Source organism: Onychostruthus taczanowskii, unplaced genomic scaffold, assembly GCF_017590055.1.
Source record: "Onychostruthus taczanowskii isolate IOZ18803 unplaced genomic scaffold, ASM1759005v1 scaffold4, whole genome shotgun sequence".
NCBI lineage: Eukaryota > Metazoa > Chordata > Aves > Passeriformes > Passeridae > Onychostruthus > Onychostruthus taczanowskii.
Genome location: NW_024501459.1, coordinates 20,444,844 through 20,457,335, shown reverse-complemented (window position 1 = coordinate 20,457,335; position 12,492 = coordinate 20,444,844). Strand labels below are relative to the sequence as shown.

General features: G+C 43.4%; 1 protein-coding gene across 1 annotated transcript; it reads right to left on the bottom strand.

Annotated features, from left to right (window-relative positions):
• Window positions 1-5,659: 5,659 nt before the first annotated feature.
• ERICH5 (glutamate rich 5) lies at window positions 5,660-12,249 on the bottom strand. Its single transcript, XM_041412545.1, has 3 exons — window positions 12,195-12,249; window positions 5,815-5,931; window positions 5,660-5,715 (listed from the first exon to the last, which is right to left on the bottom strand). Exons 1-3 carry the CDS (start codon window positions 12,247-12,249, stop codon window positions 5,660-5,662), a joined length of 228 nt encoding a protein of 75 aa, XP_041268479.1.
• Between the last annotated feature and the right edge of the window lie 243 nt (window positions 12,250-12,492).

Sequence of the window (12,492 nt, the reverse complement as noted above, 5' to 3'; positions counted from 1 at the left end):
TTCCAATGCGGTCTCCTCTGTTGCTATGAATACTACTGATCTCTGTCACAGAGCTCCTGTTGCTTTATGCTTTAAAATAGTCCAGTGCTTGCCAGACTGCAGTTCACGATCTTGCCAGTAGGCAGTCTGTCTCTGCCGATTTAATCTCCTGTGTTTTGGAGTGGGGCTGTGCTGGCACATGTGCTGGTGGCTGAACTGAATTCCCAGCTCCCAGGAAGAAATCAGGCATGAGATGCAGCTGAAGATGGAAGTGCTTGGGGCATCCTGGAACATGGCTGTACACCCAGCCCAGTTCCCTGTCACTGTGGGGTGCTCTCATTCTGCTCAGTACCTGTTCTCCCACTCCTCAGGTCTTCCAAGTGCACGGTGTTTTTTTTTCATGGCTTCTTTTCATGGAATGGTTTGAGTATGTGGATAAAAACTTTGACTACTTCTGTTTGAATTTTTGATGCTCACTTTAATGTCAATATATTTTTTAATAGAACTAGCAGCTCATTTTAGCTTCTCTATTACAGAAGGCTAGAAAAACTAAAAAATAAAGTGACAACCACCTAGCAAAATTCCCTGAAAAAAAGGTAGGCATTTGGGTTTTAAAAGTTTGTGGTGTTGCCTACAGGAAGTTGAGATTAAATGAAACTGACAAGTTCATAAGAATGTGGCTAAGCAGAAAACCTTGGATTTAGTGATACAGCCAAGAGCTATCAGCTTATACAAAAGGTTAATAGGCCAAGGGTATCAATTAGATTATTTCATACAAACCAGAGTCAGCTGGAGTCAGACATGTACATGCAGTATGAAATTATCTCTTAGAGGGGATTTGACTAATTTGCTGGTGACAGGATTTTTGTTAAGTCCTATTATACAATAAAGCTAATAAAAGGGCAATATTGTGCATGCCATTTTTAGGTAACTGACCTTTTCTCCATTTCCTACATCCTTATGCCAGAGATCTTGTAAACACAATCCCCAGCAATGTGTTATATGGAGTCCCTTTGCACAGGACAGAGCCTCAAGCTGTGCCAGCAGAGATTCAGGCTGAGCATCAGGAGGAATCGCTTCACAGAAAAGGGTTGTCAAACATTGGAATGGACTGCCCAGGGAGGTGGTGGAGTCACCATCCCTGGATGAGAAATGACTGAACACGGCACTTACTGCCATGGTCTAGTTGACAAGGTGGTCTTCAGTCAACATTTTGACTCAAGTAACTTAGAAGTGTTTTCCAACTGAATTGATTCTGTGATCCTGCAACATTCACCACCAGAAGAAATTTCTACTCTTTATCTGACCCAAAACACAAATCCTATCCAGGGCCTGTTTCACAGGAAATTTGTTTGAAAGCATTGCCATTTTCATCTCTGCAATGATTATTTAGCATTTTGGAAAAGAACCCAGACAGTCCCTGATAGCATATTTCTCCAGGAGGACAGCACTTCAGGGGAATATAATAGATAACCTTTTCTTTGGGAACAGGCTTATATTTGTCTCTTAGGCAGGTTTGTATTTTCTCTCTGAGAAGTCCATTTTAGAAGCCACAAATGCATATGAGGAGAGCTACACAGCTAAAGATAGGTTATTATTATTATGAATGTTAACACTGTGAAGTTATCTTCTAGGATTTATACAACTAAAACAACTCAGTAAAAAATGCCCCCTGTGCTGTACTACAATCCCTTCAATAAATTTGAGTTTAAAAATGGGGAGTGAGCAGCACACAGCTGGGTCCTGGACATTGCACTCTGTTATTTTCTATTTTCTGGAAAACTCCCCTCTGCATTTAGTTAGAGCTTGGTAAATTTCCTCTCCCAGTCCTCTACGTGCTGTACACTTCAGCAGCTGCCTACATTGGTAGTCCAGGCACTCAGAGGAACTGCCTACATACAATCATTTAAAGAGAAAAAAGCTACACTCTGTTCTTCATGCTACATACATTGTTGGTTGAAAGTTTGTACAATTTGAAGGCAGTTAATCTGAACCTGGGAAAAACTCCTAATTGAAAAAGGAATGATCATACTGCCGTTGAAAAATTATGCTGGTGTGTATAGAAGGCACTCTGTGGCAGGGAGATGAAAGTTTGGGTATTTCAAACACTTGAAGTCTTGGCAGCTTGACTTCAAAAAATCTGTATTATATAAAACTTTTTCTGATGCCTCCTATTCATGTGTCTGTAGCTTGTGATTCAATCCATAAAAGCCTTTTTATTTTCCCAACCCAATAAAATTTAAAAATATTCATGTGAACAGAAGAGCAGGCCCAAGAAGAGGACGTTCACTGAGACATAACTTCTATTCCTTGTTATTAGCTGTCTCTGAAACACATGGAAAAAAAATAATTTAGCAATGAATTGAAGGTATGAATTGATATTCACTAAATCTGACAGGAACTCAAAGTGAAAATTCCCTGGAAGTATCACAGGATGAAGGGGATATCTGCTCTTCTCCCAGATCTGTAGGAATGTTCTGTGTGGACCTAAAAGCAAGCACTGGTTCTGCTTCCTCTTCCCCCATCCCATTCATACCCAGTTACAGTTCCTGTCACAGACATTAACATCACCTCTGTGAGTCACTGCTACAGTCTCGAGCTCCTCCTCACCCTGCTGCCTCTTCTCTAACAACTTTTGAAATCACTACATCCTTCCAGTCAGATTTGACACAGAGGCAGGCATTTCATGGACAGTAAATCCTAAGCAAGGACAAGAGACAAAGGGCACAAATTGAAGTACAGTGTATTACCTTTAAATACAAGATTTTTTTGCTTTTTCTGTAAGGACAGTCAAGTTACGGGAATAGGCTGCCCACAGTTGATGGAGTCTCCATCCCTGGGGATTCAAAACCCAGCAGGACAACCTGTTCCTGCTTGAGCTCCAGAGGTGTTTTTCTACCTCAGCTATTCCATGACAAAGTATGGTTTTGAACTGTGTCCAGCCCCTGAAGCTACTGTTGGCCATCAGCAGCTGAGAAGCTCTGGGGCTCACTTGATAGCTAAAAGACAATGCCCAAGGGGGTTACTGGCTGAAATCACAGTGTCTGGACATCCCAGCTCAAAGTACTCCTTTCCCAGCTAGAAGACTCAGCAAGGGTAGGGAACATGAGAATGTGGAACTTCCTCACACTGAGTGTGGTGTTCCATGAGGGTGGGTAAGGAACACAGGAAAGGTGGGAAATTTTGCATGGGAATGAAGGTGACCAAAGAAAAACATCCAACTGCAGTGATTCTCTGTGACTAAGAAGATTGTTAATATAACATGAAAAAAGCCAAATCCCTTTAATGGTTTCAAATTCAACACACTTTGCACATCACTGAGCATTCCCTTACTCTTAGGTGGACATCAGCTACCTTTAGAGCCCTATTCTTAATTTTTTTTAACTAGGATCAGCTTGTATCCTCTTAGTCATACCCTCCTAGAGACAAAGCTGTGAATGTTTTTGATGTCTCTCAAAGTAAGAATTTTTCCATTCCCTTAAGCAGTCTTGCTTTCCTGCCCAGAATCTTGCTTTATTTCTCCAATATCCTTTCAAGATGGAAGAACTGCTCCCTTACACAACAGAATCCCAGGTTTAAATGGTCACTATTCCGTTCTTAGCATTGTTTGCTCCTCTTGCCTGCAGCTGTTCCTCTGAGCTGGGTCAGTGCACTCCCATCATCTGAAATGCATTACAGACAGAAGCAGGGCTGCTCTTTCTGCTCCCTTACAAAACTGTTCGGGAGAATACTGTCAAAACAGGCAAATGCAGGAAGAATTTCAACAAAGCTGTAATCATTACTGGCTGAAATTCCTGGTAATGTTCAAGGCGAAACTGGATGGAGCCCTGACCAATCTGATCTAATGGGTGGCATCCCTGCTCATGGCAGGCGTGTTGACACTAGGTGGTCTTTAAGGTCCATTCCAACCCAAGCCTTTCTCCTAAGAGTAATGATTCTCTTACTCTTCAGGAGCAGGAAGATGTTCTTTGAGGTTTCCTAGAATCAAATTAAGTGCTTTGCTGAATTCACAGCACAGAGTGTTGATTTTTTGCAAAAGCAGAGGAGCTTTTTAAAAAGACATTATTTTAAGACATTAAAAACAATTTGATTGATTAAACTTGTTTTGATTCACAGGCAAAGCTATCTGGCATAAATTTAAAGATCCTGCAAAAGTTGTTGTCAATGGCCAACAACTGCTTGTCTTCATAGGCTAGCTTAAAAAGTAACAGAGTGTTGATTCTTTGCAAAAGCATAGGAGCTTTTAAAAAAAGACATTATTTTAAGACATTAAAAACAATTTGATTGATTAAACTTGTTTTGACTTCATAGGCAAAGCTATCTGGCATAAATTTAAAGATCCTGCAAAAGACTTGTTGTCAATGGCCAACAACTGCTTGTCTTCATAGGCTAGCTTAAAAAGTAACAATCTGTAAAGATGAGCAACTGTCAAACATGAAAATTAAAGGGAGGTGAGCTTTTTTTTTTTTTTTAATCACTGCTGATCTAATTTTACTTGGGTAATCACAAGGTCATAAAGGCACATAAGCCTTGACCAAACTGCTTGACCACCACCCTACTTGTGTTACAGGCTGCAGTGCTTGTGCTGAAAACCATTTCCCTCAGCCCTCTGGCAGGGGCACAAGCAGCAGTGCGACTCGCTGGCTTGCCCTAAGGCTGTGACATACTAGCGCTGGGAAGGAACCAAAGAGCAGTGCAAGGGGCTCCTTTGGAAGTCATGAAAGACACTGTGTAAGGTATCTGCCACCCTTTCTGCTGAAGCTGTTCTCTTCTGAATTACAGAAATACTCGCTAGCCCAGAGAGATTCTGAGCATGACTAAGTACGCCAGTGATTAGGAGGGAGGGGAGAGGGAGAAGGTGGGGAGAGGGAGAAGGTGATTCCAGCTATTGCAATAACATTTGCTGAGGGAAAGGGGAAGCTGCATTGCCTGCTCATCCTTTTCCACATTCCAGCAATACCATAGTGTAACCTGTGGTGGTGGAATCACCATCCCTGGAGGCGTTCAAAAAACTGTGGAAGCAGCACTTAGGGACAAGATTTAGTAATGGGATGGATCTGGCAGCGCTAACAGGTGGACTCAATGATCTTTTCCAACCTAAATGATTCTGTGATTCTAATTCTGCCTTCTGGGCATGTGAACACCTTACATGATACACTCAAGTGTGAGGTTCTTAGTAAATGTGGAGGAAGAAGAAGAAATAACTTTTGTAGCAAGACTGTAGTGACAGAATTTTGACCACAATCTCAAAGTCTGCTAGAGGGATAATCTTATCCCCTTGAATTTTTGCCTTCACTGGTGTGACAGTTTTCCAGAGGAACTTTATTTGGCCTGTGACTTTCCTTCCCACCATGTGACTGAATATGCTGTGTAATGTGCTTTCATCACAGCACCACACTGCTGATTTCAGCTGATAAGGAGAACAAGGGGATCTAAAATGACTGGCATAGAATGGAAATCACAAAGCAGCATTAAAGCTTAGCTTATAAAGACAAGCATGCAAATAATAATGAGCAGAGTCATGACTTTAACAAAGGTTTTTTATTTTCCAAGACTGCATGTTACAGTCTACCATTTTTCCCAAAGAGGGAAAAGTTATCACTGATAAGGATTGTGTATTATATAAAGATGACCCATGTAAAAAGCATGACTTCCAATTGGTTGCTTTCAAAAGTGTCTTTTACTGTAAAGTATTTTTGACTCTCTTGTGCAAAAATGCAGAAAGCAGCTGTATGCCTACAGGGGAATAATAAGATATGCCCAATAAGGACAGGACAGTCTTTGCTGTCTCTTAAAAAATAACCCATGTGGTCCTTCCCTCCTCTGTCAACATACCTATCTCTGTCGCTGCTGCACTATCCACAGCTTCTCCTGTTTCTTCTTCTTTTGTTTCAGGCCCTTCACTTACTGTCTCACTGAGCAGCTCAGTTTCCACCTGTTCTCCGGTCTCACCTGGGAATGGTAACCATGGAGATCAAATTAGGATCCACTAAAAAAAAACCACCAAATGCCCCAGCTCCTTTCTGTAAACCTGATTTTGCTTTGCAAGCTTTCCAATGCCCCTTATCAAGGTACCCCCGAATGAACCCAGAGAGAGCAAACAGGAAAACAAACACTTTTCATCATCCAGCTGAAATATGGTTGCCTCACGCCCATGAAGTTCTCCTAATGCTTTCACAAAATCCCTTTGATGCTGTATCCAAAGGAAATCATGAGTACTCTTTCTGTTCAATTTTTTTTCTCCTGTATTTTATTTCATAGATGTGCAGTTTTATTTGCAATTGGAACAAAACAGAAATAGAAAACATGGTAACACGCAAGTCTGGCTGAAACCCTGCTTTCCCAGGGAAGCTGCAGCCTAACTCATTTCCTGCCATAGCTATGGAAGCACAAAGGGAAAGCAAAACAAATGCTAAGTATCATATGTACCATAGCATAAAAATAGAAAATCCCTTCTTCATCAGATGCCTGGGAAGAGAATGCACACAAGTTAAGATATTCCTTCTACCTTGGAAATAATAGGAGCAAAACTCTTTTCCCCAAAAGCTTCATTCACTTGCCCTGTACACATCACTTGGTGCTAGAAGCCCCACAACTCATCTTCAGACAGACAGAAAACTGTAAACATGTTTCCACTGATGAGATGTGACAGCACAAGGTCCAGGGTGTGCTGCTCTGCCTCTGGCACTGCCCTAAGGCTTAGAAATGGTGAATAATGAAATTGGAGTTTGCAGCTGGGCAGGATGTGTGTTTAACAGGTGAGCAACCTGTCATTTACTGCTTACATAAAACAAAACTTTATTCCAAGGATAGATGATTATGTAGAGGACAAAATTCTTTCATGAAGAGACATGAGAGAGGACAAAGCAATCCAACGACCACGCTCAGCTACAAAGGATGAGCAAAGAATGAGATCCACAGAGCCAGTTCAGAGACAAGCAGCACAAAGCCACAGGAGTGGGGGCAGTGTGTGTAACTGGCTCTGGACTTTGCAGGAATCAGTCTTTCTGCACCCTGCACTTCTTCAAGGCCAAACTGGAGTGAGGATGGCTCCCTGCAGAGAAATACTCCTCATGTGCTTCACTTGCTTATTCCCTGAAGAAGAGCTACCCCAGGAATGCATCTGATTCCTTACTGAGCTACTTGGTACCTTTTAGGAGAAATTTGATTCCTCCTGTGAAGTTTTCAGCTTCTGCAAGCGCAGTCCATGTCCTCTGGGCACTAACCCAAGGAGGAGCATAGCCTGTAATTTCCAGGAAGGAGCACACCTCCTGCTAAAGGTCCCTCCACAGCACATGGAAATCCCTGTCACCTCAGACACCACTGCTTCCTCTTCCTCATGCAGCCTCTCTCCCCACCCAGGCATCTCCAAGCATTGGTGCAAAGACAGCTCTGTGTCTCTCCACTACTACTTCTATTCTGCTTGTCTTGTAGCCAAGCTTCTAGGACACACTGGAGATGCCAAGTGTGCATCAGAGATGCTTTTTCTTCTACATCCAGCTTTATGTATGCAAGGACAGTTGACATATAGTTAATAATTAGTAATTTATAATTTAACATTTAGTACATGTGACTAAGTAATTGAGCCTTTGGGCTGTGCAAATATTAAGGAATGTGTCTGAGCTACTCAGAGACACAGTGTTTTAAATTAGGGGTATGGTGGGACATTTTACCTGCTAAGAACAAAAAGGACATGAAATGAAATAGCAGAGGTGGAAATGCTGATTAAGTTTATCACAGCTTGGACTTGTAAATCCAAGGCTTCCCCAGCCACATTCTTCTATGCCTCACATCATACAGACTCCCTGGACCAAATTCTGACTCCAGAAGCTCATTTGAGACTCTTAGTAAAGACAAAGGGACGCACACAGAAGTCCCTGGAGGCAAATTTTGGTCTCCTGAATTTATGAAAGCACAAATATTACCCTCAATGATATGCTCCTCTTCAGTAATATGTACTTTCTCAACGGCTTCCACTACAGAGCTGTCACTGCCCTCTACCAGCCCACTGTCCTCTGCTGGTCCTGGAGATGGTGCCCCAGCATCTTCTCCTGGTGCTGGCGGCGAAGGCCCCCTGCTCTCCTCTCGCCACACAGAGGGCAGCTCAGAGCTCTCCTCCTCTCCGGCAGGCAGGGGCTCGGTGCCCTCTGGCTCCTCCCTTTTACTGACCGACTCTGTCTTTCCCTCCACGTTCAGGATCGTGGCTGAAGCCTCCTCTCCCGGCAGCTGCTCAGAGGCAGGGCTCGCACGCTCTGCTGGGTCCAGCTGTGTGTGCTCAGCTACAGTTCCATGGTCATCTGCAGTCAGGGTGTTTGCACCTGAGGATGCTTTGAGTGACAGCAGAGCAAGGAAAGGAAAAAGAGAATTACAGATAATTGGTGAATGGGCACATGAGCTGGATGACAACTAAACCCACAGTGAACCACACAAGCAGTACCTGACAAAGAGCTCCCTCCTGGCCAGGGAAAATACTCCCTCACAGGTCTGCTGCACATATCCACACATATCCAGTAGAGATGATGCTGTTCTTATATTAAGTTTTCACTTGATGCATGTTATATGAAGAGAGCAGATTTTTTTGCAAGTCAATGTTCTGTTACATTTTCCCTTTTGAATCTGAGTGTGCAGGTGGTTTGCTGGTGATGGGACAGTGCAAGGAAGCACCTTTTCCTGCCCCAAACCAAGCACAGCATCAATGTGGGGAGTGTGAGGGAGCTGCTGTCCTGGGCTGTGTGAGAGAAGTTCTGGTGGTACCTTCAGGGGGATTGAATAAAACCCCTGAAAACTCAGAGGATGAGCAGTGCTCACTTCTTAAAACAAAAACCACTTTGTTTTTTTCAGTACTAAACTACCATTCATACTATGATTGTCTAATAAAAAATTCAACAACAGGAAGCCCAAACAAATTAAACTTCCACTTCTTTCATCTTTCATCAACATATTGGCTAGTAAAGCAATGGGTTTTGGCAGAAAAAAAAATTATGCTTAAAGTACTGACAAAATTACTTTGACAGGTATTTAAGGATAAAAGCTGAAGACTCAAAATGAGCTATACCTACCTATCAGACTGACTTATTAACATTTTGATGAAATTCAGTTTGACAGGATCTTCTATTTAACCTTTTCCTAAAGAATGTCAGGATGAAACCCCTGGTAATTCAAGCATGAAATCTGTTTATATAATAATTACAAACCTGGAAAAACTGTATTTTCTGAGAAAATTATGATTGCAGTGTCAAAGTCAGTAAGCAGAACCATATGATACTGTCCACAGATGAACACATCTATACATTTCATATAGACATAGATGAACAGGAGAAAAAGTAGTATACCCTGCTCTTAAAACATCTGTTTCAATACTGCTGTCCTTAAAGTAAGTTTACAGTTCTTTTGAGACATTCAAGCAAAACAGCTCCCCAGCAAATGTCACCTCGTCAGCATGTGCCTACAGACCCAGGGAAGGATGGCTAAGCCAGAAGAAGAGCAAGAACTGAGAATCCAGCCTGTTGAGACAGACAAGGCAATTTCGACTATGAGACAGATAAAATCTCATTTGTCCCAGGAACTGTCAAACCACCCAAGTTCCAACCAACCCCTCCAAATCCACAGTGGAATAGCAATTTATAATGCAACTCCAACAACAGGAGGCAAACTCAGCTATGGGTCTCTGACAACAGACCCCCACACCCCCCCCCCCCAGGGCAAGACCCTGCCTCTGACAGCTGCCAGGGCAGGGGAAAGGGCAGAGGGTCCCAGCCCACGGGGCTGAGTGTCAATCTGTCAGTGGAATTCCTCTGTCAACCTGTTCAAGCCCCTTTCCAATCTGTTTACACTCAGTCTCCACTATACCCAATGGGAAGGAGGGCTGCAGCCCACTTACATCCCCTGTAAAACACATCTTGGCTGGCTCTAAGCCTGCTGCTGGTCATTTCATCATGGCAGTTCTTGCATTATGAGAAACACCAAATATATTTCCCTGGTTGCTTTCTCTAGACCTCTTATCACACCTTGTCTTCCAAGCACTCCTTTTCCTAAAATGAAGCTCAAGGTGAAACAGATACCAAATCAGAATAATAGTGAGTAAACGTTAAACTTAAGCTGCTCTAAGCAGTGATTTAAAAAGCAATGTATGCTCAGAGACCAGAAATTCGATGTTTTTCACATTTTTATTTTTTGTCCCTTTAGACATTTTCATGCCTTCACCTTGCTCAGTGCCAGATGGACAGAGAGCATTAAAAGCCTACAGACAGAAACAAACGAGTCATGAAAATTAGCATGCTATATAGAGTTTTAATTTATGTTAACAGTAAAAGAAACAATTCAAATGTATTATTACTAAGAATTTCCTGCAGCTCCTATAAGCATCAGTAGTATAACTTCCAGCTAGCCCTCAAAATGTTTTATATAAATTGGATTATAAAATACTGCTATGCAACACAAGACCTGCACTGCTGGAAACCCTGGAAGCATTCCTGTGCTCTCATCTGAAATGCAAAGAATTCCCTAATATGGAAAAAATAAATCCTCTCAGTAATCTGTTCAATACCTTTATCCCCAAGCAAAATGAACATCATGTGGTAGTCAACATTCCTAGGATTCCTTCTAGTTTTGGTTTTTTGTTTGTTTTTTTTTTTTTAAATTTCAAATTTTTATTTTCCCTGCTGTAGACTCTTTTAGCTGGAGAAACAAAGAAAAGCAAAGTGAATGTATGTGGGCCATGGCTACAGTATTTTCTTTTTGCCTTCTTTCCTTTTGGAAAAGTCTCAAAGTTTTATGAGTTACACATCAATGGAAGAAAATGAAATACATTTTCCTCTTATTAGAGAAGGGTTTTTTTCAAATTATCTTTTCTTATTAAAGTAAATTAGCAAATTGTTAACATATCTGGTTAGTAATTGCCAAATTAATGCAGATCTTTCAGCTGTAATTACAAACTGCACTTCATCCTCGCCATGACATTAGTGTATGTATTTAGTACATTTCATGACCTATCCTGCCATGAACATGCTTTTATTCAGAATAATTAAAATACTCAGAACAAATTACTTCTGCTGTTTCTTTGAGTCCTTCAGTGCTCCTGTGCAGGTATCATTTAGTGGAGGGTGGAAAGGCAGAGGAATTGGTACACTGACCAGGTGACTGAGGCAGCAGGTACAGCATAAAGGGGTTTCTCCTGATACTTTCAGCAGATGTGTGCTGGCTCTGTGGTGGCACAGACAATGCTCAGCCCACAACCTGCTCTCCCCTCTGCAGTCACAAGGCACAGCACCACAAGACAACACACAGAACATAAACCCATGCAAAACCCATGGATGCTGCAGGCAGAGTAACAACAACAGACCATAACTCAAGAATATAGGAAAGAAATGCAGTAAAATGAAATGCAAACAACTTTTTGGATCTGCTTTCGAGATGGATCTTTCTGGAGAGGACAATTCTTGTAACTGCAGCATTCAGGTTCTTACAGAAGAGTTTCCAAAATTTCCTTGGAGCAAAGAGCTAAATATGATGAATATGGAAACAAAGTTTTGTTTTAGTTCTACTGAATACCAAGAATATTCTTATGGAACATCCTGCAAATATAGCTTGCTCACAAAATTAGTCTGCTGTGACTTGAGCCAATTAAAGCCACAAGAACATTGCCGATGCTGCACATTATGTCGGGCGGATTTTTTAAGAAAAAGGAAGGATAGTGGGGTCATATATTGCTAATTCATTATTCTTTTAAAGAAAGAAAGAAAGGGCACTAGACTGGCAAGGTAATAAACAAAAAGACCAACAGCAGGACGCATCTGGAAATTAAACAAACAAACAAACAAACAACAACAACACAAAAAAAAAAAAAAAAAAAAAAAAAAAAGAAAAAAAAAGCCAGCGGAGCGGAAGGGACTTAGGCATTCATTCACAAGTTACACCAGTTTCGAAGGCATCACTTTCGGGGCGCAGCTCCCTCCGCTGCGCGGGCAGAATTAAAAGCCGAGGCATACCCGACGGGCTCCTGGCTCCGCGGGGTTTCTGCAGGACGAGCACCCGCGGCGCCTTCCCCGCGACGGGACGGGACGGGACGAGACGGGACGGGACGGGACGGCCGGGACGGGACGGGACGAGACGGGACGGGACGGGACGGCCGGGACGGCACCGCCCTGAGAGCAGCGCGGCCCCGCACCCCAAAGAGCTCTGCGGCTCCCCCCGCCCGGCTCCCCCCGCCCGCTCACCCGGCAGCGGCGGCGGCTCCTGGGCCCGGCTGCGGGCGCTGCTGGAGCAGCCCATGGCGGGGCCGGCGGGCTCTGCAGCCGCTCCCGACAGTCGGCCCGGCTCGGCTCGGCTCGGCTCGGCTCGGCTCGGCTCGGCTCGGCTCGGCTGGCTCGTCCCCCGGGCAGCACCGACCTGCGGGGCCGGGGGGCGGCCCCGGCGATGGAGCCTCCCCCGCCGCTCGGCCCTGGCCACCTGCCCCGGGGCGGATTCCTGCGCTGTGCCAGGATGCCACAAGGTGCGAGTGGCAGCCGGCGGGAA

Excerpts from the sequence above, each read along its gene's own strand:
- ERICH5 (XM_041412545.1), bottom strand. The coding sequence starts at position 12,249 with ATGGGCTGCTCCAGCAGCGCCCGCAGCCGGGCCCAGGAGCCGCCGCCG. Across the intron at positions 5,932-12,194 it reads GGAGCCGCCGCCGCTGCCGG|GTGAGACCGGAGAACAGGTG; the intron begins GTGAGCGGGCGG and ends TACCATTCCCAG. Across the intron at positions 5,716-5,814 it reads TGCAGCAGCGACAGAGATAG|GCATACAGCTGCTTTCTGCA; the intron begins GTATGTTGACAG and ends ATTCCCCTGTAG.